The sequence below is a fragment of the Glycine soja genome, chromosome 10 (assembly GCF_004193775.1).
Source record: "Glycine soja cultivar W05 chromosome 10, ASM419377v2, whole genome shotgun sequence".
In the NCBI taxonomy this organism is placed as follows: domain Eukaryota; kingdom Viridiplantae; phylum Streptophyta; class Magnoliopsida; order Fabales; family Fabaceae; genus Glycine; species Glycine soja.
Window position 1 is genome coordinate 28,539,231 of NC_041011.1, and position 26,617 is coordinate 28,565,847.

General features: G+C 32.1%; 2 protein-coding genes and 1 long non-coding RNA gene across 4 annotated transcripts; 2 read left to right on the plus strand and 1 right to left on the minus strand.

Annotated features, from left to right (window-relative positions):
• Positions 1 to 5,395: 5,395 nt before the first annotated feature.
• LOC114371591 (elongation factor Tu, chloroplastic-like) lies at positions 5,396 to 6,103 on the minus strand. The gene has a single exon (XM_028328984.1). It carries the CDS (start codon positions 6,101 to 6,103, stop codon positions 5,396 to 5,398), a length of 708 nt encoding a protein of 235 aa, XP_028184785.1.
• Positions 6,104 to 6,327: 224 nt separating this feature from the next.
• Positions 6,328 to 8,620, plus strand: LOC114372672 (floral homeotic protein DEFICIENS-like). Of its 2 annotated transcripts, none has more exons than XM_028330354.1 (8): positions 6,328 to 6,466; positions 6,559 to 6,603; positions 6,862 to 6,890; positions 7,132 to 7,150; positions 7,528 to 7,616; positions 7,701 to 7,796; positions 8,385 to 8,457; positions 8,562 to 8,620. In XM_028330354.1, the coding sequence occupies exons 2-7, from the start codon at positions 6,588 to 6,590 to the stop codon at positions 8,400 to 8,402; spliced, it is 267 nt and encodes an 88-aa protein (XP_028186155.1). In that variant the 5' UTR covers positions 6,328 to 6,466; positions 6,559 to 6,587; the 3' UTR covers positions 8,403 to 8,457; positions 8,562 to 8,620. The 2 variants fall into 2 exon arrangements, with proteins under 2 accessions (XP_028186155.1, XP_028186156.1); XM_028330355.1 differs by having other exon boundaries at positions 7,528 to 7,579; positions 7,697 to 7,796.
• A 347-nt stretch (positions 8,621 to 8,967) lies between these two features.
• Positions 8,968 to 10,495, plus strand: LOC114372673. Its single transcript, XR_003658260.1, has 2 exons — positions 8,968 to 9,059; positions 10,444 to 10,495. It is a non-coding gene; the product is annotated as an uncharacterized LOC114372673 (long non-coding RNA).
• Positions 10,496 to 26,617: the final 16,122 nt, after the last annotated feature.

Genomic DNA, 26,617 nt, shown 5'->3' on the forward strand with positions numbered 1-26,617 from the left:
AAGCTGGATATTATGAAACGTCATGAGGTAAGAACATCCTATTATATTTGTAAAATAAAAAATTATGTGTTATTTTACTACAATGTTCACAACTATGTTGTTATATGCAGTTTGTGTGGGAGTCTTACCCATCAACCGTTATATCATTGTTGCCTCCCGTTTGTTTAGTTTAGTCGGAAGTCTCGCGTGGTACGCGGTGGTGCCACTAATTTGTTTCCAAGTTATTGAGTGACACCAACCGGACAGAGTGTTGAGACAATTTGGGATGCAGCAACCAGTTCCAGAGTCTCCTTCACAACCCTTAAACATTCATGGCATAACATTAAAAGGGAAACATGACGAAAATTGGGGGCAATTGTTCGCCCCAATGATTTATCAGTGGAATAATCGCCATGCATTTAGGGTCGACGCTTATCCCCGACAAGAAGGCCTATTGAGCTTTAACTCGGACTACATGGTCTGGTATAGGCGAAAGACAAAGATGTTTGTTGACCCACAAAATGCAAAGACGGCTACATTGGTATTTTTTAATTTTTTTGAATATTTTAGTTGAACATTTTTTTAATGATGGCCATTAATTTTCTGACCCTTATAATTGCAGGCTGAAGTTGCGGAGACATTGCAATACATGGTGTCTCCTCAAGGGAGGAATACATGGACAGTTGATGATCTCGTGCCTTATGTGGAAAAAATTACAATGTTATCAGAAAAGCAAGAGAGAGTCACTGAGCCAGTGTCACATGGTCCTGCATCAGAGCGTCAATTTCCCGCACAACAGTTTCACATACTTCAGTCAAGTGTTGAAACTCAGGGCATAGACAGACGAAGGGAGACTGTTGAAGCGGAAGAATATTCACAACAAATGGCGGAGCGTGGCCATGGAATGTATTACACGCCACAAACATTTGCTCAGTATCCGACACAGATGTATCAGTATCCTTTTCAGGGTCATCACACTGATACTTCTGCAAGCCAGTAATCGTTCGGTGGTGTTGCGGAAACACAAGCTCATTTTTCATGGCCCACAATGACCCCTTCACAGCAATATCATGGCCCAATTCCAACACCTAATGCCCCGTTAGGAACACAATGGAATGTACCGGGACAAATACCTAATACGGGTGACTTATTCGGTGTTGATTTGCGTCACGCATTTTCTGCGGAGGCTGACGAAGAAGAAGCGAAGAGGCATTGGGGCAGAAGAAATCCTGATCGTCAAGCACGAAGATGGGATCGACCATGTGACACATCCTCACGGCATCACGGACATCAAAATGAATGATTTGCATGTCTCCGTTTATTAAGGCTTTGTTGTATATTTGTCATTTGAATTTCACACGTAATGTATGATATTCAGTTTATTAAGGCTTACTTATGGATACAATTTATGTCGCGTATCAAACTATAATAATCAATGAACCCTAAACCAAATAACTAAGGTAGCCAAAAGGAAAAAACTAATGTTTCTAAGTAACGATGAACATCAATGTGAACTAAACCCTAGCCCATAAAAACTAACCCCTAACCCTTAAAATAAAAAACTAACCCTAACACCTAAAATATAAGCATTAAGCCCTAACCATTAAAATAAAAAACTAACACTGACCCCTAAAATGTTCAAAACTAAACACTTACGATTAAAATAAAAAAACTAAGCCTAACCCTAAAAAAATAAGAATTAAACCCTAACCCTTAAAATAAAAAAACTAACCCTAACCCTTAAACCAAAAAACTAAACCCTAACCCTTAAAACATTAACACTAAACCCTAACCCTTAAAAATAAGAACTAACCCTAACCCCTAAAAAATAGGAACTTAGCCCTAACCCATGAAATATAAAAACTAACCCTAACCCTTCAAATAAAAAACCTAACCCTACCCCCTAAAATGTTTAGAACTAAACCATCATTGTCTTCATATACTCTTCCATTGAAATACAACACTGTAATAATTGAATTCATGATATACCTACATGATCAAAATTAAAAATAATTAATCATAACAATAGTAGTTTTAAAATAAATAAGTGTATTTGCTTGGTTGATCTACTAACTTAAACTTAAACTTAAACTTAAACTTAAAATTAAACTTAAACTTAAACTACAAATTAAAATAAGTAAACATTATTAAGAAATAACTTCAAAGTAAAAAACTTAATTACAAAAATTAATAGGCTTAAACTTCACGTGTTAAAATTTGTTTCTAAATAAAATAATTATTACTTCAATTAAATATTTTGTGAATCATAAAAATAAAAAAAATTTATTTGCTTCCTCTATTAAACTTAAAGTAAACATTGAGATATCATTCTAACAAAAAAAAATTACTCATACGTCAAATTAAATAATTCAAAAAAAAAATCCTTCAAAAATTTAAAGACTCACCTATAATATTTATAACCGGAAGGGTCACACATCAAATTTCTTCTAAGCCACAAAAACCATGAACAAAGAGGATTACAAATAATTACTCATACTAATTTTAAAATAAAAATTCTAATTAATAAAAAATTCACTTAAACTTGACCTTCAAATTTTAGTCTAACAAATAAAATTATTACTTCAATTAAATATTTTGTCAATGATACAAATATAAAATATTTATTTGCTTGCTCTATTAAACTTAAACTACACATTCATACTTTATTCTAAAAAAAATTACTCTAATTAAATAATTTATGAAAAATTCCTCAACTTCACAAAAATTTCAAACACAAAATGGAGATATAGAATATTCACCTATTATTTTTCGAAAAGTGAAGAAATAATTAGACCTGATCTAGTGCTAATTTGCTATCTCAATATTTTTCTTATTTACCATAAAGTATCAAATAATCTAAAAGTCCAAGTTAGATAAAGTTCTTTTAAGATTATTAAAAATCAATAAATTACTAATAAATATAATAATGAAAAATTGTTATTCCCATGCTAGTTTTTATGTTAGTAAATTAAATCAGAGGACTTTTAAATTAAATTTATATATACATTATTCTGCATATCATTAATTTTAATTTCCTTGTAGTTTCGTTATTGTTTTTTATAATTAAAATTACAATTTCTTTTTGTTAACTTACACTAAATTTTATCACAAGTAAAATGAAACTTCGTTTTTAACTCAAAACAAACCACAAAATAGTTAAGAAATAGCATGCAATTAGTTTTTGTCTTAAATTAAATTATATGTCAAATAATACCAAAACAATTGTATATGTCAAATACAGAAATTAATTTCATTCACAAAAACCATTAAAAAAAAGGCTTACAATTAATTATTGCTAATAATTTCTATATTAAAAATATAATTTACAAAATTAATACAATTTGACCTTAAAATTTTATTCTAACCATAAAATTTATTACTTCAAAATAAAAAATTTGTACATGATAAATAAACAAAACTAAATAAGACTTTCTTTAAATAAATACAATCTTACTATAGAATCAGCAAACTTCAAAACTTCAAAGTCTTTCTTCCTCAACAAACTTCAAAGTCTTTCTTCCTCTCTCCTTACTATAGAATCAACAAACTTCAAAGTCTTTCGTACTCTCTTCAATATCAAATTTTGCAAGTATGGAGTATCATTCCAACTGCTGTATTTAAACAAAATTTACACATAAGCTATCTGTAATGTCAAACAAAGGAACCTGTATGCATGTCACCTCCTACCTCCTACGTACTAGTACTAGTCTGAATACCCTCAACTGCAATGCATGTGACCTTCATTGTCCTAACCAATGCAATAATAGTGCCCTATCTACAAAGACCAATGCAATAACAGTGCCCCATCTACAAAGTAATGGTCTAGTTTTCCTGCAAAAAGCAAGAACGTGCCCTAGCTTGTTGAGTCACAGCCTGTATGCATCTCACCTCTACGTGCCCAGTCTGAATAACCTACAATGCATGTGACCTTCATTCCGCTAATCAATGCAAAACAGTGCTGGCTTGGTCTCGCAGGAGCCAATGGCGGGACTGGCCACGTTGGCATGTCCCGTCAACAGCACAGGCGTCTCGCAGGAGCTAATGGCGAGATCACCACGTCAGCAGGTGTCTCGCCCGTGCCACTGGCGGCACGCTCCAGGAATGCCAGCTAAGCCACCTTCTCGCCATCTTCAATGGCGGCACCCTCTTTCTCGCCATTGCAGATGGCGGAACACCCATCTCGCCATTGCAAATGGCGGGATCCTCTAACAAAACAACCCCCAGCGTTAAAAGTTTGCAAATAGACCCAGATTGGTAAATAGTTTTGCAAACTAACCCTCTACAGTAAATTCGCCCTAATTTCTTATAGACAAAAATAAAACAGTTATTATATATGCTCATGTAAAAAAAAAATGTCTTCTGAGGATAATTATCCCCATAGCCTTTCAAGTGCATCCGCCACTGGCTGCATCGGTTGATATATCATGGCAAAAACATAGCTAATGCTTAATTAATACATTAATTTAAAAGAAAAAAATCATATAAATCCATTCTTATATATAATTTTTTCTTAAATATAAAATATATATCCCTGTGCTTTGCATGAGTCCAAAAACTAGTATCTTAACATAAAAGTAGAGAATAGTATAATTATTTCATCTCTTAGGAGATGATAGTGTAAGAATATTTGGATAGTAAGACATTTTTTATAAAAAAAAAATAACGGAAACTAACATAACTGTAATGTAAAATTTTAAAATGAAGTACAGTATTTTTTGTTGTGAATGACTGAAGTACAGTATATATACTCGAATCTATCAGAAACATCTTTCAGGAGAAATGTAATTTACACTATTATTTATCTACTCATCACATTTAATTAAATAATTATAAAAAAATAAAAGCTAATAATAAAGATTGTGAATAAGCAATTGAACGTACTAGCTTGTAATTTGATCATTATTCTATATTATCATTTTAGATCTTCATATTCTAATAATTTGTATCATAAAATCTAAGTTAGCACGTGAAATTAATAATTTCTAAAGCGTATAAATTTAATTCGTGAGGTATATCAGTTCCATGTGTTAGGTATATATAGTCCCACGAGTTGTTCTTTAGATCCTGGGGTCTATATCTATTATTATCTAAATTTCGATATAGTATTGAAGCTCAGATCTCAATTCCTCTTTGATATCCCTATTCCTTGACAGCAATATAGATAACAATAGGCAATTTAAATCCTTGCATGTTGCAAGACACTCTTCAAAACCCATCTTAAAATATTATGTGATATTAATTTTGTAAATAATAGAAAATGTGCAATTTTATAAAAATAATCTTAAAAATAAAGTGTTGAAAGACGATTTTCTTAAAATATATTAGTCTCCTGAACCCTTTAGTGACTCGGTGTCTAATCTTCTACTCATACGTTTCTCCCTCAGATTTAAAATTACACCCACTGTCTTTTTTCCCTTCACACGGAACCGCGACAATGGGGGTATTCGTCAGCGGGGAATTCGTAGGAGCTCAGAAGGTCTTGGACTTCGAGCTCGACGAGTTGGAGAAGCTCTTCGTCGTCGACTTGGTCTTGTTTGTTTAAGAACACAGCCATGTTGGGGACACCGACTTGTTTGGCTAAGAGGATGTGTTCTTTGGTTTGGGGCATGGGGCCGTCGGCATCGGAGACGACTAATATGGCGCCGTCCATCTGGGCGGCGCCAGTGATCATGTTTTTAACATAGTCCGCGTGGCCGTAGTGGTGGTTCTCCATCTCGTACTCCACGGTGGCGGTGTTGATGGTGATGCCGCGGGCGCGCTCCTCCGGGGCGGCGACGATCTCATCGTATTTTTTGGGGGCGTTATTGCTGAGGGTGGCAAGGTCCATGGTCAGGGTGGCGGTAAGGATGGTCTTGCCATGGTCCACATGGCCGATGGTGCCGATGCTCACGTGGGGCTTCTTGCGCTCGAATTTGCTGCGGACGGTGAAAGTGCGGCGTGGGATGGTGGTGGAAGAAGGGGTGCGGTGGAGGAAGGAGGAGGAGAGAGGGGTTAGTTTGTGGGTGTTGGTGGTGGAGGAGAGGAAGGGTGTGGAGTTAAGGGAAGAGGATGATGATGAAGAAGAAGATGATGCACAGGGGAATAATATGAGTTTGGAGGAAGCTGTTGCCGAAGAAATTGCCATGGCTGGTGGAGAATTTGGATAGAAAGAGGAGAGTGAAGAGTGAGGAGTGAAGAGAGAAGAAGAGGATTGTGTTAGTGTAGTGTATTAAGTAATGTAAATAGTGTATACTTATGAGTCATATTGATAGATCCACGAGGTTGATCGGATTTGTAGATTGTTATATGCTTACTGATCATATGAGCTCTTATTTATTGGTGTTATTTATGAGTAAGTGTTCAAGATATCTCGGTTATGTTGATTGACTGAACTACATTAATTAATTTATTTGATTATTACTTTCAAATTGAGGCGTTTCGTGGACAAGCTCTTACCTTCGCGGGAGATGTTTAAGATGGGGCCAATGTGGAATCTATGATTAGAACTGTGAGCAAATATTTTGCTTTGATTTATTAGACTGATGAAATTATTCTACCTGGTTAAGTAATTAATTCGTATGTGTAATTCTACATCTGCAGGCAGTTGATGCTTGGGGAACTGTTGATGTATGGTAAATAATGCAGGTAGCTTGGATAAATAATAAATTAAGCACTTGTGCTATTACTTATTTATTTTAATTTAAGATTCCATACTAAAATAAAAATATCATGGGTTCAGGAATTACTCGAGATGGTTTGTTAATGAGAATGAAGAAATCACAATGACAGGAAGTTATTAATCTGAATCTCACTGGCGTTTTTCTTTGCATGCAGGTATAGCTGTTTTTTCTTTTCCTTTCAAATTTAAAATATTGGAGCTGATGGTATGCTTTTTACATGCAGCAGCAAAGATTATGACGATGAAAAAGAGGGTGACACATAACACTTTAAATACAACCTCATAGAACTCTTTGCCCATTAATTGGACTATCATTAAACTAGCCATTTTTTCTTTGTAATTGGACAAATTCAAGTCATGCTCAAATGAAAAATGAGTTTATTATGATAACTTGTCCAAACATCATCTTAGTCTTTTGTAACTGATTTTATTTACTTTCTGTGGTCCAATTAATCTATCATGTGTTTGAATAAACCATAATTTCCATGTAACAGGTGTTCACCATTGATGGAGGTATGGCAATGTGAGTCTCAGGAATCTGTTTCTGTATATAGCAACTAGAACTTCTTTAAGGCCATAGAATTTCAACTTCTGTCATGGTGATAGTTTGTTCTATGTTGATTTATGCTCAAGCTAGTAATACCTGGTGACTTATTGTAGAAGTTTAGTCGAGCTTTTTAACAGGTTGCTTCTTGAGATGAATTCGACATATTGTGATTGCACCCGACAGATGGCAGGGAACTTCAGATTCGCAATGGACCAAAAAAATATTATAAAGATTGCATGAATTCTGATTCCACTTCAGATTTACTTCTGCCTGCTGCTTTGAAAGTTGTAATTGATAATAAATTTTATTTTAATTGGTTGATTTGTCCACCACAATATGCAAGAAAATTTGAAGAAACTGAAAGAGGTGAATAGGAATCTTCGTAAGGAGATTAGGTATACAGATCTTTCTTCACTTCGATCGATCTCCTTGGTAATGTTTTTTTCTTGATCTATATATATGCACATGTACATGTTTTATTTGTTAACTACTGGTGTTTGTTCATGGCTTAGGCAGAGAATGGGAGATTGTATGAACGATCTAGGCATAGAAGATCTCAAGCTCCTTGAGGAAGAAATGGACAAGGCTGCCAAGGTTGTTCGTGAGTGTAAGGTTAGATTAATTATATGTTCCTATTTATACACTAGTTTTTGCTTTTCTCTCATAAGTCCATTAAGAACTTGATAGTGTTTGAGAGCTATTTATTTATATAGAGAGACATATCATGATGAAACAGATTAACATTCATCACATCATTACTAATTGGTTAAGTAACGAGCAAATATGGAATTTTTTTTATAGAAACATAATTTTTTTAAAAATTTTCATAGTATCAGGACTAGCTAGTACATTAATTCCTATCATATACTTCTCTCTCTTGCAAGTTAGCATTCTAGTCATGTGTTACCCATAGTTATTGTATTTATGTTCATATATTAGAGGATATGTTATAGCTCTATTTGCACATATATTTATATTGAGAAAATTGTTGAGAAACCAGATACTGAGTATGATTCTCCGCTTGGGAAGCAGAGTTTTGCTTTAACAGATTTTATTCAGACAGTGAAAAATGTTTGACTTTCAATCATTACAAAAGATGAAAGTTGGATGCAGTGCTTGGAAATTGACTTCTTAAATATCTTGAATTTGCATTGATTTGCTACATTCTGAACATTTCAATTCAATTATTCAATTTTAAAGGGATATCAAGTGTGCTAATATACTGGTTGATGTAAGTGGGCAAGTCAAGCTTGCAGATTTTGGGTTGGCAAAGGTAGTCTTTAACAACATTGAATTTATCTTTTCAGCTTCTTATCATACACAATCCTAATACTGGCTGCTTATACTTCGTATTTTTTGTGTCTTTTACCTTCTCAGGCAACGAAATTTAATGATGTTAAATCAAGCAAAGGCTCTCCATACTGGATGGCCCTTGAGGTTTGACCCTGCTCTTGTATCATTTGCTTGGAGTAATTCCTGCAAAGGAATGAAATCATATGGCTGTCTAATTTAGTTTTAGTCTGTAGTACATATTCCAAATGTTGCTGTAAGAACATAAAGTATAACCATCCATAAATTAGTTTACTGCAGTATATGCTTCCATTGATTTCTTGTGGCAGAGTGCAAATTCAGAATCTTGAAACTTTAGTTTTTCCCCCCACTTGTGATTTATGAGAGTTGTTTTAGTAAACTGGCAAATGATTTTTTATACTTGTGAGCTTTTATTTGTGACTGATTTAACTTTTAATTGTTGGTTTATAGGTTTTTAACTTAAAGAACCAAGGTGGTTATGGGCTAGCAGTTGATATATGGAGCTTAGGGTGTACAGTTTTGGAGATGTTGACAAGGCAGCCTCCTTATTCTGAGTTGGAAGGAGTAAGTATTATGTCACCCTTCTTATATAATCTTTTCTTAATCTTAAGTTTGTTACTTTCTTATTTTTCCTTGATTAATTTATTGGAGACTGGATTTTATTTTATACCCTATTTTTGATTTTTCACTCCTTTGAATCATAAATATTCAAGATTTTAGTTTAGTTCACGTACACCTTGTACATGATCCAACTTAGGAAATTAATAATATCCTTCCAAAAAGATTAAAATTTTCAAATAAGATCTTTTAAAACTAATCCGAATAATTTATTAAAATTATTAAGATTTTATTTTAAGTTTTTTTAAACCTTTTAAAATACAAATTAATTTTTAAACTATTATAATTAATTTTATTTAACATTTTTAATAGATAATAAAATTAATTCATTTAAACATTTTTTTACTGACTAATTCATTTAAGCACTATTAAGTCAATGTTGATTTATTCTATGATTTCATTATTTTTTTCCTAAAAAAAGACTAAAGTAGTAAAATGATAATAGGTTAAATAATAAAATGTACATTTAAGTCTAAAAATATGATTTCATTTTATTTTATTAATTTAAAAATATTTATACAAAAATTTATCCAAATATATCTAATTGAGTAATATAACTCAAGCTCTGAAAAACTAAACTAATTTTTAATTTGATTTAACTCAACCTCAAAATTGAGCAGTTCATGTACATAGTAGGTTGAAATATTTCATTAACCTAAATTTTTCCTTTTTTTTTTATTATTATTATTATTATTATTATTATAGAATTTTATTTACTTGGATTTTTTATATTACATAAATATTCATGTCAAAAAGTATCAAATAAAAAATTTTAAGGTCCAAAGTATTTGTGATAAGCTTTTTTAAATTACCAATATATTAACTTTTAATATTAATACATATTATGTTTTTTAAATGACAGACTATGTTAATATAAGATTAAGGGTACCAAAATACTATGATATGATAGTAAATTAATAATTATCATATATATATAAATAGAGAAGGGGAGGAGGTGGGGGAGGATAAATCAGGCCAAAACTAATTAAAGTTCTTAGCCCCATGAAGTTGACTTAAATAATACACAAGTACAAGATATTATCAAAGTTTATGTATCATCACATCGAAAATAATTAAAGAATTTTTGTGTATTAATATTCATTTAATAGTGGACCAATTTTGCTTGTCTATTATAATATTCATTTCATAGTGGACCCAATTGAAATTCATAAATATCTATGAAGAATAAAACACACAAAGTTCTCACATTGAAAAATTTTAATGAGAGGATTTACTCTCACAATTTCATTTTATGCATTTATTCCTTTGGGTATATATAATCGTTTTACACAACAATAATAGTGATAATTGTTTTATACAATGAAACCAGGTGCTGCCTCCTATAGCACAAAAGCACGTGATTCAACTCATACTTTCTCACGTAATACTCTACAGATAACATTATTTACTGGACTTTGAATATTTAATGTGAATTGCCAAGCTCATCTTTAGTATTTTTATTCTTTTGCTTTTGGCATGATAGGAAAGAAACTTCAGGGCTGATGAGCTAATGGAGTTCTACAAAGTGAGTTTTGTGTGATATTTCCCTTTCTGCATATCAAAAGTTATTATAAACGTAGCAGAAGTAGGATTACGAGTTATTATAGGTCATCATACCCAATTATGTTTTCATTTCATCCGTGATTATCTTTTTTTGTTTGGATGTGCTTCCTTTGAGACGTGTCTGAATATTTGTTTATTTGTTTGACAGTCAGATTTGAAACTCTAAGAAATTCTTGCATATAATTGAGGATTCCCCTGTTTTCCCTGTTATATGACAGTAAGAGGTATGATGCTTTCGTAGAACCCTTGTATTTAAAATTTCAAAGATCTGAAATCTTATCTCTCTTCGCGTTATGCTATGAAATAGTATTGTCCAAGATGTTATTTTCATTTATTCTGGTTATGAAGATTTGAAATCTTTTATCTCTCATTTGCATTATGCTGTTAGAGTTACTCCCAACAAGCTGTTTCCAAGGGTCACAAAGCAGTAGCTATATTGTTGTGCCAACTGCCAATGCTCACCCTCAAAGTTGAGGCTAAATTTCAGCTAGAAGTTATAAATATGCAGAGAAAAAAATCAGTTAAAGAATGCAAGCGATAATGATAGAAATTCTGGCATGATAATATTGATTACATTTTTATATGTGATTGATCTGTTAGCTACTTAGGTGTCTCAGTTATATTTAGAAATCTTATAGGTTGAAATTCTAATTTATAAAAATTAACTGACAGATTTTGAGCATTAAATAAACTCATTATATGCTATATTGCAATGTAAAGGTGTTGGAAGTTATTCCACAAAACTCTCATATTAACTCATGAAACAAACACACCCATGCACACTAGGCAGTCATCGTTATATGGATGCATAAACTGAAAAGAACTTTCGTGTTTTCATCAACAAGATGCATTCCCAGTTTTCCACTAAATTTTGATCGGGTTAACTTGCTGAAATGCTTTTATATTTGCCCCTTGTAAAATTTCTATTATTTGTGCGCTTTATGAACAGAAAACTATTGTTGTCAATTTTCTCTAATGTTCTTCTTACATGTTGAATTCAGCCATTAATATTCTATAATGTTTTGAGAGAACTGTGTTATCCTTACCCCCAATTATTAATGGTGCACATTTAGCCATGAGTTTGGAGACAAAGAATATATTTATTGAATGTACTGCAACTGATCTTACAAAAGTGAAAGTTGTTTTGAATACAATGGTAGAGTAGTGAGTTTTATTGTATGTTTTTCTATTTGCATTTTATATGTGGTGCAATTGGTTAGATGATGATAGAGTATTTTGTTTTCTTTAGGTAATAGCCTTCTCAGAATATTGTGAAAACAAATTTGTCATTGAACCAGTTGAAGTTATTTTTTCTGATGGTAACTCAAACATATACCCTGATTTATCTGTCTACAATATGGAAGTTTCTCTATCTTACATTACTGGATTGATTGGGGTATCATTGGAAGCAGAAGAGGTAATTATTTTGCTGCTTCATATGAGTGGCGTGATCCTGCACTTGCAAATTGATTATTGATAAATCATTTAAGCTTATTATTAACATATTTAATATCCGACATTTGAGACATTCATGTTAGAATAACATACAATTAAGATAGCTTTCTGCCCCTGTTCTTTCTAGATTTTAATTGTGATTTAAAATTTGCCCATATTAATTTATCTTAAGGATTTAAATGTTGTACGTATTTCAACAACCAAGTTTTTTTTATACATTTACCAGGTGACTGCTTTCTTTTATACAGGCAGTTTACTTCTGTGGTTGAGTTATTCTTTTGTGCAAGTGAAATTTCCTTAATTTCTATCTAGTTAGTCTTTACATTGTAGTTACCGTCTCTAATGCAAGATTCAATTCTCATGTATTTAACAGCAATTGAAACAAATATTTTCCTTTTTATTTTATTTTATTAGAATTATAAAAAATTTGTTATTAACCTTTTCTATTATTTTATTATCCTTTTTTATTATTCTACTAGAATTTTTATTTTTTTTCAAAAAAAAATATTCTAAGACATTCTTTAAAAAACCGTCTTAAAAAAGTGTACATTCTAAGACAATCATTTGAAAACTGTCTTAGAATCCTCAATTTTTTTCTTGATTTTTTTTATATGAGGATTTTAAGATGATTTTTCAAAGAATTATCTTAGAAAATCTATTCAAAAATCATCTTAGAATTTTTTTTTTCTTTTTAAAAAATATATTCTAAGACGGTTTTCAATATAAAATCGTTTTAGAAGGATATCATTTTAATATGGTTATTTGCTTGAAAACTATCTTAAAATGATAGTTTTTCTAAGATAGATTTTTAGGAACCGTCGTGAAAAGTCAAAACTTTCATGATGTTGGTTTCTAAAACAGTTCAAAATCGTCTTTGAATGTGTCAGAAAACTGTCATTGAATATGCTTTTTCCGGTAGTGCAACGATAGATATATAAGTTAACAAAAAAACTTTTAGGTGTGAGATTGAGAGAAGAGTAGAGTTTAACTCTACTTTAGGGAATACTTCCTTATATTGAATGAAGTTCTTGATAAATAAGAAAGTCACGATCTTAGAATTTTTGAATTTGGATCTCTACGAAGTTAATTTATAAGATAATGGATGTTATTTATTTATATATTATTTTGATCATATCTTTGTTAAGTATGTAGGATTTTCAACACATATTTCTCATGTTGAAGATAGAATATCTCATGTGTGAAATATGCACAATTACTGAATATTTATAGGTGGTTTGATAAAACTCAATAATAAAGTGATCCAATCGACATAACAATAATTATTAAGAGAGATTCTAATATCATTTTAAAATTTTTGAGTTTAGACCAACTAACATATAAGATAAGTGTTGACTCATGTTTTTCTTTTGTGGAGAATATTAACTCAAAATAAGTTAAGTCAAACACTCTCAATCTTAATTTTTGGGTATGAGTCTCAACTTAACAAGCTATCTCATAGGATGTGAATTATTCTCAAGACTAGATATTTTAAATGTGAAATTTGTAAGATTGAACATATGTAACGTAATTCAATATCAGCTTGATAAAGAGTAACTTGACAAACCTAGTAACTTGTTAAAATAAGCTTTAATACTATATATATATATATATATATATATATATATATATTAATTTTTCAAAATGAAACCTAATTAACTCAAACTAATTCATAAGATAATGTTATGACATACTTGGCTAAGATGATGATATATAATTGTTTCAGAAGATGAGATATATAACACTTATATTTAACTCGTTTAATTGTTTTTTTTTTATCATGTTATTGGTTTGGAGTATCCACTGGTTTGTTGATGATTAATTTTTATTGGAGAATCTGACTGGTCACCTTTGATGAGATTCTTCCCTTCCAATTATATTTTTTTCTTTCATAAAGCTTAAATTTGAAACCCTATCCAAGAAAATTAAGTTTAGTATTACTCATACTAACGATTTATTGGTATTTGTAATAATAATGAAGAATATATATATATATATATATATATATATCCTTCAAACGTGAACAAATCCTTGGTTCATATCTTTAGAAATTATATATGTTTGCGGAATCTATGTTACGTAAGATGGTTGAAGAGAAAAACAGATTTATGTGCAATATTTATATCACTTTCTGCTATTTGCCTCATCAGTGAGGAATTACTATCGAAATTTGGGTTATATACACGTTGCTCAGCTGTGATCTTTCGCACATCCGACACAGCCAATATCTTTGTCTGAATCATCACCACAACTTGACCAATATTTTCTTCCCCATGTGATGATCATGCTACCTCACATCAAATTGCAACTTGTCTTCATTCAACTGTTCTTGGCCACTGATAGCACACTCAAAGCACGTTTGAAATTGTGCTATTTAAGCTTCACAAATCTCATCGAATATTTCCGACAAGACAACCTTTCTTATTCTCACTTATGATATCAAATCAAACATACCCAAAAAAATTAAAATAAAATTAAAAATAATTAATCATAATATTAAATATCTTCTTGAATTTTGATACACATGAATTTTGATTTCCATTTAATCTAATCCTAGTATATATGAGGTTCTGCTTTCCCACCTACTAGTCACAAGTCAAGGAACAAATTTTTAAACCCTTAGCCCTACGATTCTAATCATGTTTGTGATAGTATATAATTATTTATATACTCTTAATTCCTTCTTGGCAATTCTATTTCCCTCAATTAGCAATTATTAGTCAATTTCATGTTCATGGCAATCGGAAGGCAATTGTGGCTTTTATTTTAGGTCTCTAATTAAATAATTATTATCTATTTTTTATAATTAGGTTATAATTTTATTATAATATGATATATTATCTGTTATATTATTTTCATTAGTAAGATTACACAAATTTAAGAAATATATATATATATATATATATATATATATATATATATATATATATTTGCTGAATACACAATTTTAATATATGTAAATAATTTAAGTGAAATTTTATTATTAATTATTTATTTAAAAAGTTAAAAATAGTTTTGCATGTATTTGGACTCTACCTACCTCATCTTACCCAAAAAAGGCTTAAAAACTTAATATGGAACTTAAATTTCATAAATAAATATATCATCTAGAAAAGGATTTTTTGGGGAAGCTGTTAGTGGTAAAATCACACATTTAATTAAATATTATTTTCATAATAATTATTTTATATTTATTGATCAGATCAATTGAACTCTCTATTGAAAGTTCGTCTGAACAAATTTAGATTATGGAATCGTGTTTTTTTATATAAAATTTTGTTTTTAATCCATATAATTTCAGTCAAACGTAATCAAAGTTCCCATGTTTTTATATTAATTAATAAATGTGATCCTCAAACTTTAAAAAAAAAAACACGTGAATTTAATCTTCTTTTTTTAAGTTGAGAGGAATTAAATTCACATGTTTTTTTAAGAAAAAAAATTGAGGGGATTAAATTCAACAATATAAAAATATAGAGGCATGACTACATTAGACTAAACGTATAAAGGACACAAAATGTGTTAAATAATATTGCTATAAAGAAAGTAAATGAAAAAAAAAATCCTATATAATGTTTTTAAATAATTTTCTTAATATTTTAAGAAAGTATTGAAATAAATAAATAAATAAATTTAGTATTTTAAAAATAAAAAAATAATTAATAATATTTTATTTAATAATTGAGAAAATTTAAAAGAATATTAGTTGGAGATTTTTAGAATTATTCTTCGTTGAGTGTAAGCTCAGAAGGTCGTATTCCATATTTAGTAGCGACATATAAATTGGAATCTTATCGTCGATATCTGATACATTTACTTTGTGTGCCACAAAGGTGGCAGTCTTCCACATATGCTGGAAAATTTTATATATCTACCAGCATTACAATGTGCTCCTCGCACTTTGAATGATTTGCATTGGTTCTTTTTCGGTGAATTAGAAAGAGTAATGATCAACTTGCCTATTGAGGAAGCAACCAGTTAGTGAAGTCATTTTTTTTCTCTGAAATTTTCGTTTGATGCTTGATTGTCCCATTTTTTAAATTGAATAAAAAAATAAAATAGAATTTTAAATAAGATAGTTAGGATAAAATTGAAAAGAAAAAAAGTTAGTAACGTATAAGTTAACTTATTTAAAAGTTAGTAACGTATAAGTTAACTTATTTTTCATATGTTACTTTAAGTAGCTTATCAAAATAAACTACTAAAATAAGCTCATATACCAAATAAGCTTATTTTGGTCAAATGAGCTCATAAGCTCCTCAAAGGTCTTACTAAACATATCCTAAGTACAATTCCGAGTTTGAATTTGTGAATGAAAAAAATGTGGTTAAAAATAGATATTTTACTAAAGGTAGTCAGCAAAATTGATGAATATTTTGGATCAATTGCACATTAAAAAAAGAAAAGCAAAATTAAGATGCTTTCTCTAAATAATTTTCCTTTAAAACCTTTCTTTAAAGTATGATTACTCAAGTTTGAGTCAAGTATGATTACTCATGAAGGTAACAAGACTCTCTTCATTAAGTTTTAACACAAGAAAAATGCTAAAAAAATCACTCTCTAGTACACTCTTTTGAACACATTTTTTTTATTAATTAAAATTTGTTGTAAAATACAAAAACATTGTGTTCTCATATCTTAGTTAATGACTTTCTAGCTTGATTTTATAGTTTCTAATAAATTTCAACCAACGATAAAAAATGTTAGAGGGTTGTCTTAGAAAGTATATTAGTAGCATTCTTCTTAACACAATTGAAATTTCTAAAACATGAATTTGAAGTATTTATTAATTTTTTTTTTTTGCTTTCCACTTCAGTACAACTTTATTTTTTTGAAATTTAGTAATAGTTTGAAGTGTGGAGGGTAGTGATGCAGACTTTTATTAGGTTTGTCAATTTCAGATTGACAGATAAATTGTCTTGAGATGCGATTGTTTTCTATTATTCATTTGATAAATAAGGTTACATCAATTTATAAAGAATGAACTACAATATAGATTTACAATATTACCCTTATATCGGACCAAGTGGATACACAACCCCTCATCCAAGTGGCAGATGCTTATGCTTTGTTGCAATCTACTCCACTACGCTTTAGCATATATTTGCCCATTAACATATGAGTCATGCACAACAATCTCTACCTAGGCGAATATTCAGTCCGTGGAAGATAACAAGTCCACCTCACAGTCTCCTAGGTCAAGGGTTCTAGTCATGTCTAGCACCGAGCAACATTTAACAAGACTAAGCAGTGTTTGAATTTGTCAGTTTGACTACCTTGGTTAACATATCAGTTTCATTCTCTAAAGTGTGAACCTTCCAGAGCAAAATTTGACTAGATGTCATCTATTCCTTGATCTTGTGTAACCTCACATTAATATGCTTGGTTCTAGCATGATAACCTTATTCTTTTCGAATATGCTTGGTTCTTGCTCAATGCCTAGCTCCTTTACTAGTCGGTGAGCCATACAACCTCCTTACTAGCTAGCCTCTACTATTGCCATGTATTCTACTTTAGTTGTTGACATTGCCACAATAGACTAAATGCTGGACTTCCAACAAGCATTCCCACTTGCAAGGGTAAAGACATACCTTGTAGACCTTTTGTCATCCAAATCACCAACATAGTTAGAATCCACGTATTCCAAAATTAAAGGATCACCCTTCTGACTTCCAAACATAATACCATGACTTGTTGTACCCTTTAAGTACCTTAAGATCCACTTCATTGTTTCCTAATGTCACTTCCCTGGATTCAACATAAACTTATAGACTTGGCTACAACACGTGCCAAATCTGGTCTAGTGCAAACCATAACATACATCAAGCAACTGTGCACTAGCATAGGGAACCTTTGACATGTATTCCACCTCTTTGTTTGTCTTCAAACGTTAATCTAAAGAAAGTTTGAAGTGGTTTGCAAGTGGAATACTCATTGGCTTAGCATTTCCCATGCCAAACTTGTCCAAAACCTTCTTAACATAGCCCTATTGTGAGAGCCATAGTCTTCTGAACCTCTCGTTCCTATGAATCTCCATCTCAAGAATCTTTTTTGTAGGGCCAAAGTCTTTCATGTCAAACTCCTTGCCCAACATGGATTTCAACTCATTCACATCACACAAATGATTACTAGCAATCAACATATCTTCTACATAAAGTAGCATAAAAATAAAATAGCCATCACCAAGGCTCCTCGCATAAAAATAATAGTCATACTCATATCTTCAATCCATACAAAGACCTCTTTAACTTACAAACCAACAGACCTGATCCACCTTTATTGAATCCCTTTGGTTACTCCATGTAAATTTGCTACTCTAGGTCACTTGAGTTAAAGTTGTTTTCACATCCATTTTCTTCCAGTGCATATCTTGACTGGCTACCAAGGCTATCACCACCCTGATAGAAGTATGTCTTACGATTGGGGAGAAAATCTCATCATAGTCAATCCTCTTCTTCTTTGAATGCCTTTTTGCTACTAGGCGAGCCTTGAACTTTTCCCTTTATTTTTTTGATAATAGAGGTTTCCTCTTTCCCATAGGAAGCTCAACTAGCTCTCATGTCTGGTTCTTAGCAAAGACTCCATTGTTGAGTCCAAAATTCTTTGTGTTTTAATTATGAAAAACCTTCTAAACATAAATCATAAACCTTCCGAGTTTAAGCCTATTGGTGAGTTTGTGTAAATGTATTGAGAAAGACAAGTTTTTTGAAGAACAATAATTGAAGTAATCTCAAAGGGCTGGTATGAGTCACTCAGAAAGATGACAAGCTTGACAGCTCAAAAGAAGACTCAAAATATGTTTGGTTGTATACTGAAATGAAGTTAATATGTTTATTGAATTAAGAGAAAACTTTAGTCATGAAAATGAATCAATAACTCAAGGACAAGAAGAACATTGCTCTTAAAAGAACAATTATGAGAAATTATGAAGAAGCAACATGTGCAAAAATAAACAAGATTGAATAGTCATCTTTAAATTCAAAGAAACATTACAAGAAGGAATAATATGAGGATTTGTACAATGAATATGACACGAAGAACAACATAGTTGCAACACACTTAGAATGGAATATCATCAACAAGATGAGTTCATTCTGAAAATTGTATCTAGAGTTCCATAAATGCATTTGAGTTGTTCTTGATGGATGGAAAGCTTGAAGAAAGATATTGATCTTTCATGAATAACTAGTGATCTTATACAACTTGGATCATAGAAAAATTTGAGACTAAAGTTTAAGACACTGATCTACCTTGGCAACTTGACATGTGTGCAATAATTTGAAGATTGCTTGAGCTACCAAAGTGCATTTGAGATTATCTCAGTGGATTTGGAAAGCAAATAAAAATAGCTACATCTTTCATGAAGAAGTTATGAGCTAATATGTGTTGAATCTTGGAAGAAATTGACATGAAGATAGAGATTTCATTGTGTCATGATAATATAACACAACTTCAATGCTCTAAAGATTGCTTATGTTGTAGTGGTCCAACGACATAAGACCAATGCCTAAATATCAATGATAAAATTATTTGCAATTCCAATGAAGAAATTAATCTTTGTAGTCACCCAAATAAGCATTGCCAAAATTTTCTGACCTGTATGTATTGAACCTCTCCTTGTTGGGTGTCATATGCTAAGAACATCTTAAATCAATAATCCACACACCTATCAATTGACTGCATGACACTGAAAGATCAACTTCCTCATTGTAGTAGTCTGAATCGTCAGTGTTTGCCATATTTGTAGAGTGAGATTCCCCTTCACCAGTATGCTTCAACTTTGGACAATTCTTTTCTATATGCCCTTGTTGTTTGAAATTGTAATAATTAACTAATTTTTTGTTTCTGGGTTTGGACTTATTCCTCCTCCCAAAACCCCTTTTTTCCTTGTGTCCTCCCACGGTCTTGATTCCTCTTCGCATACAGACCCTCTCCTTGAGAACACTCCCTTGTATTTTGTTTACATTGACATTGGGGCATAAGTGCAGCCATGATCTCATCCAAACTGAGGGTATATTTCTCATATATATATATATATATATATGTGTGTGTGTGTGTGTGTGTGTGTGTGTGTGTGTGCTGTCACTAAATGCTCATAGGAATTAGGCAAATAACACAATTGAATGCTCATCGTAACCTTCTCCTTTAATATATATTAACTCTCCAATTTTGTCCATAGCTCCTTCAGAGACGTTAGGTCCATAAAGTGATACATGACCTCGTCTTTCAAACACAATTGAATGGTCATCGTAACCTTCTCCTTTAAATCCTCCCAATATGCATCGTCCATATTGGTAGGTTGTGTTGCATGCAACGCCTTTAGAAAACCTTGTTGTGTCAACATATCCTTAACCCTCAGCCACAATTCAATTTCCTAGTTCCATTGAACTTCTATATTTCAAATTTTGCAATAGGGTTAAGCGTGCTTTGATACTAGTTGTTAACAATAGCAATTAAAATTCTAAAATAGAGTAATCACACGCATACACACAAATACGAGATTTACAAGGTTTGTCAAGTGTGTCTACATCCTTGGAAGCAAAGTGGTTGTTTTTTTATTATTCGTGCAGGGCATTCTGCTAGACTATTATTCAGAGCTTAGGGTTTATGGTTTTGAAGTTTTTCTGTTCTAATGCTACTGTTTCGTTCTTAATGCAATTTTCGATTTCCTGCTTCTAATTACAATTTCGTTCTTGTTTCTTCTTCTACTTTCATTTACGTTTCTGTTTATTTACGTTTCTGCTTCATGTTTCATTTACGTTTTTTGTTTGAATCTATGGAAGGCTAATTATTCTGGTGTTGTTTCCTTCTGAGGAAGAAGCCCAATTCTCTTTGAGGTTTCATTTATAATGTGGTTCCCTGGTAGTTTTCCCTTCACCAGTTAACCCAAATTCGTGAACATATTAATCAGTGCACGCTTCGTGTTCGATTAATTGCCTCTGAGCCTAACTTGCATTCATGCTTAAAGGACGAAGGGCTAACTGGTGTATGTGGTGCCTAATCACGTATTGACAACCCTAGGTTGATTTTCGCTTAGTAAATTTAAATAGGGTTGGATTAAGTGGTTAACTGTTAAGGACGAATTCTCCATAACCCAGGATAAGAGAATGGCTTCTGAATCAGAGGAAACAACCCATTTTTAATATTATTAGTTTCGTATTCCAGTTTACTTGTTCTGCTCTTTAAATCACAAAACAAACAAACCCCCCCAATCGTTACTGTTACTGCAAGTATATTATGAACAATTGGTTTATCATTGCTCGTTGGGAAACGACCTAGGATCACTTCCTAGTTACTGCATTTTCATGTTTATTTGATTCGGGTATGGCCTCGATCATACACATTCACCAAAATCACCAACATATGAGTCCACCTTACTCATAGTCACCAAGTTTAGAAACCCATCTAGTGGTCTACTAAGCTAAGTGAGAAATCTTCATAAGGGATTTTCCACCATCACCTCAACCAACATAACCAAAACTTATTAAAATACATATAATTAAGATAAAACTTTTTTTTCCAATATTATCATAATCATTCTAATAGTGTAGTTAATTTAATAACAATAGTACACTTATCTCATACAAAACATTTAAACATGGCTCATGGCTTCAATGTGACAACGTATACTTACAATTCAAGCAATAGTAATCACATAAGGAATGAATATAAAAGGAAACTACATAACATGCCCAACCTGTAATTAACTAGAAGTATTTGTTGTCCAAAGGGTCAACCTTAACAAGGTTACTGTAGGCTTAGACCACAAGACTCTTGTGCTTAACACGTTTAGCTTGTGCTTAACATGCTGGAACATAGGTTCCAAAATTTCTCTTTGGATGTCCCTGAGCTTAGCACGCCTATAGCGGGCTCAACTTGAGTGATTATACATGCACTTAGGAAAACAAGTTTCGGGTGGACTAAGCACTAGTTCATCATGTTTAGCTCATCCTTTGAACATTAACCTTGATACTTCGTGCTAAGCATGCATTCATCGTGCTTAGTTCAACCCATGAACATGAACCCTAATACTCATTGCGTTGAGCATGCATTAATTGTGCTAAGCTTGACCCATGATCATGAACCCAAAGATTATGCACCCTATGTATACAACAGCGGGCTAAGCCTAGCCTTGCAATCTACAACTTGTGAAAATTAGCAAATCTTCACTTCTAACATTTATCCATTGCTCACAATCAAACTCAAGCATACCAAAACACTATTAAACACTCTTATTACCTTTCTAACCAATTAATATACTCAATAAACCCCTCAATCAAGCTAAATCTTGAAAATCCCTAAATTTTCTAACTTATGTTTCAAAATGGGAACAAGGAAAACAACACAATAACTAACCAACCATTCAATCAATAATTGAATATCTCAACACAATAGACTATATGATAGAGCTTCCCTTACCCTAAAATTGTGATATTTCCATGAGAGGGAGGTTAAAGTGAGAAACTTTGTGCTCTAAGAGAGGCCATTTTCCCAACTTTTGTTGTAGGTTCAAATAGAAGAGTCCTATACCAATATCAAAACAAGTTCCAATCATGTTTTGATCCACCACTCAAGTTCCACATCAAAATAATTTCATGGCTTCTTGAAAAGAGAAGAAACATGAACAAATAGGACAAAGGAGGAAGAAGAAGAAGCTTACCAACTAGTAATTATGTTGGATCAGCCAGGAATCAGGAATAAAGGGTTGAATAGATCCTTTCGAATTTTTTACCAATTCATTATTTAATTAGATTAAAACAACCATTTTAAATTAATCAAAGTTCTCTCAACAAATCATATAAAAAAGATCAACACAATCAAGAAAATTTTCATTGATTATAACATATCTAAAAATAGAGTTTTTATGGCCTTTTGAGATCAATTTCAATATCAAGATGAATTCAAGACTAAGAGTTATAAGAAAAAGAGAATCACACAAGAGTTTATACTAGTTCAGTCCAAGCAAGACCTACATCCATCTAAGACCTCTTTACAACTTCCAATATTTAATTAGTCAAGTAAAAACACTATGCACACACAATTCCTTAAAAGAACTCTAATCTTTCGCTTGAAACCTACAAGAGAAAGAGCCGAAATTGAAACTCTATCAATTCTCTTAACTTCTTGGTAACCTTAACCAAGAATCACAGCCTAAAAGAATGTAAGATAAAGGATTGAATACATTTGAATATGTAGATCTTCAATATCTTCAACTTCTTCTCATAAGATGATCAATTCATGATGGTAGAATGAATGATTCTTTGATGAACTTCAATCTTCAGACTAAATGCAGCGCAATCCTTTTAGACAGCTCTCTTGAATTTTTTTCTCCAAGATTGAACGTATCAAGAGTCTCTAATAAAGAAAACACACATGGCTATTTATAAATTTTGACAGTTAAAACAGATCTAATCAATTATAAAACCAGACAATCGATTAATTCACACAATCTCCTTTGTTCTGCATTTCTAGAAACTGGATAATCAATTACCAAATGGGATAGTCAATCATCAAAGTATCCTTTGATTCAGTCTAAGAATCTCTATTTCTTCTATGCTTTATGGGTAATCAATTGTCACATATGATAATCAATTACATAATCACCCAAAGAACTTTTCTTTGATTCCAGGAGCAGGGTAATCGATTATCAAATGAGGCAATTGATTATCCTAAGCTATAGATCCTTCATTCTTCTGAAACTGGCTTGGGCACTCAATTACCAGGTTAGGCAATCAATTAATTCGATGGTTCCAATCGAATTTCAACTAGAAGTAAGTTCTATTGGTTGTACTTAAGAAACTTAGAGAAATACAATACTTCATCAACTTCACTTTTGATAAAAAAAAAGCATGAAAAAGACTTAGACTATATCACACACATGCATAGTCTAAAAACATTCAACACAAATGCCACATCTATTAAACATGTTTGACATTGAAAAATTATCAAAATAAAACTAAAACTAAGAGCTTCAAGATTTGATCTAACAAAGTAACCCAAGATGCTATAGATAATAAGGAACAAGCCAAGATAGTGTAAGTGTAATATCTTGGCGCTGACTAGGGCAGGGAGTGATCATTGGTGTAAAAGATATTAGGCACAAACAAAGAGTGGCTCTTGGTAGGCTTCTAGCGAGAGGAATACATGAATAGAATACAAAACAGAATGAGAGGGATCCATAAGCTGTGCAAGTATATGTTTGTATAGTTGAGGATGACTTAAAGGAATTAATTAATACTACAACAAGATGCATATAATTTTTGGTTTTCCGTTACTTAAGAACTCCATAATTAAGCGTGCTTGACTTGGAGCAATTTTGGTGAGGACATGACCAAGAGCAAGGGCAAGGATCCACGTGAAGTACTTGGAGGACTTATGACAAGGGCTAGAGCAAGGAAAGCCAAGGAAGCTCTTCAACAAGTGCTGCCCATACTATTTGAACACAAGCCCAAGTTTCAAGGAGAAAAGTCCAAGGTTGTGAGTTGTATCATGGCCCAAATAGAGGAGGACTAAATGGCACCACTTTGTCTCAATTTTAGAGTGTTTAGTTTGTCTAAATAATGGCCCAATCCTTGTAAAGTTGGCTGAGCAAAAATATGTTTTGGGTTAATAAAATAAAAGGGCTTTAGTTTGGTTTAGTTCAAGTTGTAATAAGGGCCCAATTGGCAACCTAGGCATCAGCCTTTTGGGAGACCAAATGGTGGCTGGCTTGATGGCTGTTGGGGGTGACTTTTGGTTGCCACAATTTCAGTTACACTCAGCCATTAAGTTCTTTTAATTCCCTAGGATAGTGGCATTAAGTTCTTTTAATTCTAGGTTAGTGGATCATTACTAAAATCTGATGTAAAGCTTCTATATAAGCTGAACCATTTTATCAATAAACACAAGTTGAGTTTTATTCAGAAAATTAGAGTTTATCTCTTTTATCTTAGTGAGAGTGATTCTCGTAAGTTCTTGAGTGATTCAAGAACACCCTGGCTATAACAAAGGACTTTCATAACCTTTGTGTGTTGCCCTCACCGGAAAGAGTGATTCTTTCCTTCCTTTCATCTTCAACCTTGTTCTTTCAAACCACAATTCCAGAAAATCCACTTCTGCCCAGAATTATCTCATGGCCATAACTCTCATTTTACGCGCTCAAATTAAGTGATTCTTGAGCCTAAATTGAATTTCAAAACCAGATCTTTCACCTTGTTTTGGAATCACCTCATTTGGAGCCTTGTAGCTTGAGTTATTGCCATTTCTATATTTCTGTCCAGCCACCACTTAACCTACATTTTATCATCTCATTCTTCCATTTTATGCCAAGAACCACCTTATTAAGGCCCACGAAATTAGCCACCTCCCAACCCTTAAATCTGGCAAATTTTCCATCCTTTCCTTAATCAATTTCCGCATTTTCCATCAAGGTTTAATCCTAGACGATCCTAAGTCATCCTTTCTGCAATGAAGGTTCATATCAAATTTCAAGATGAGTGACTTTCTAGGAAGCGAGTAAGTGAGGTCAAAACATGTTGAAAAGTCTTGTATTGGTTTGTGGGGACGGACAATGATCTTGAAAGCAGTTAGGTGTTACAATTGGTATAAGAGCATGTCTTTCTCTTAATAAGATGTGATTTGAGGACAAACCAAGTAGAAGCTAGTGGCCATGTAACATCCTAACAAGGACATGAAGTGATTGCTAGTGCAAAAGAGATGAGGCATAAATAAAGAGCAATTCTTAACATGCTTTCAACGGGAGGCATACATGAATGAATCTAATATGCAATTGAATGAAAGGGATCTAGAGGTTGTACAGGTATAAGATTGTATAATTGATGATGATTTAAAGGAATTAATTAGTACTACCTAAATAAATAATATGCATCTACTTTTTGATAGCCCATCACTTAAGAATTTTACAGTTAAGTATGTTTGACTTAGAACAATTTCAATATGGGTGATCTTCTGGGAAATTTCCCAAGAAACGAGTGAGTGAGACCAAAGCAGATTGAAAAGTATTGTGTTTATTTATGACTACTATCAATGATCCTAAAAATAGTTGGGCATTACAGTAGGTATTCAAGCTTCAACTTAAGAGGGAGGATGAACTTGAAAAGGAGGAACATATGAAGGAAATAAACGAAAAAGAAACTTTCCATTTTTTAAGCTCTTAGGGAGATGATTGGATTGCAATATGAATTATTTTTCTAAGTTTCTATCATTTTCCTCTATTGACACCCCCAATCTCTTTGTTCATAAGTCCAATACCAAAGCCTAACCTCACCTAAACCCACTAAAGCACATAAGGCACCAAAACATAATATTTTTAACTAGTTAATATATCTAATAACATAATTTTAAATTTAACTCAATCTTGCATTTCTAAATCTAACACTAACAAATTAAATTAGGAAACATTACGACATTATAATTTGTAATTTATGTCATCAATAAAATTTGGTTTATTCACCTTTGTGTTTTTGTTCTCTATGTTAATGCCTTAAGAT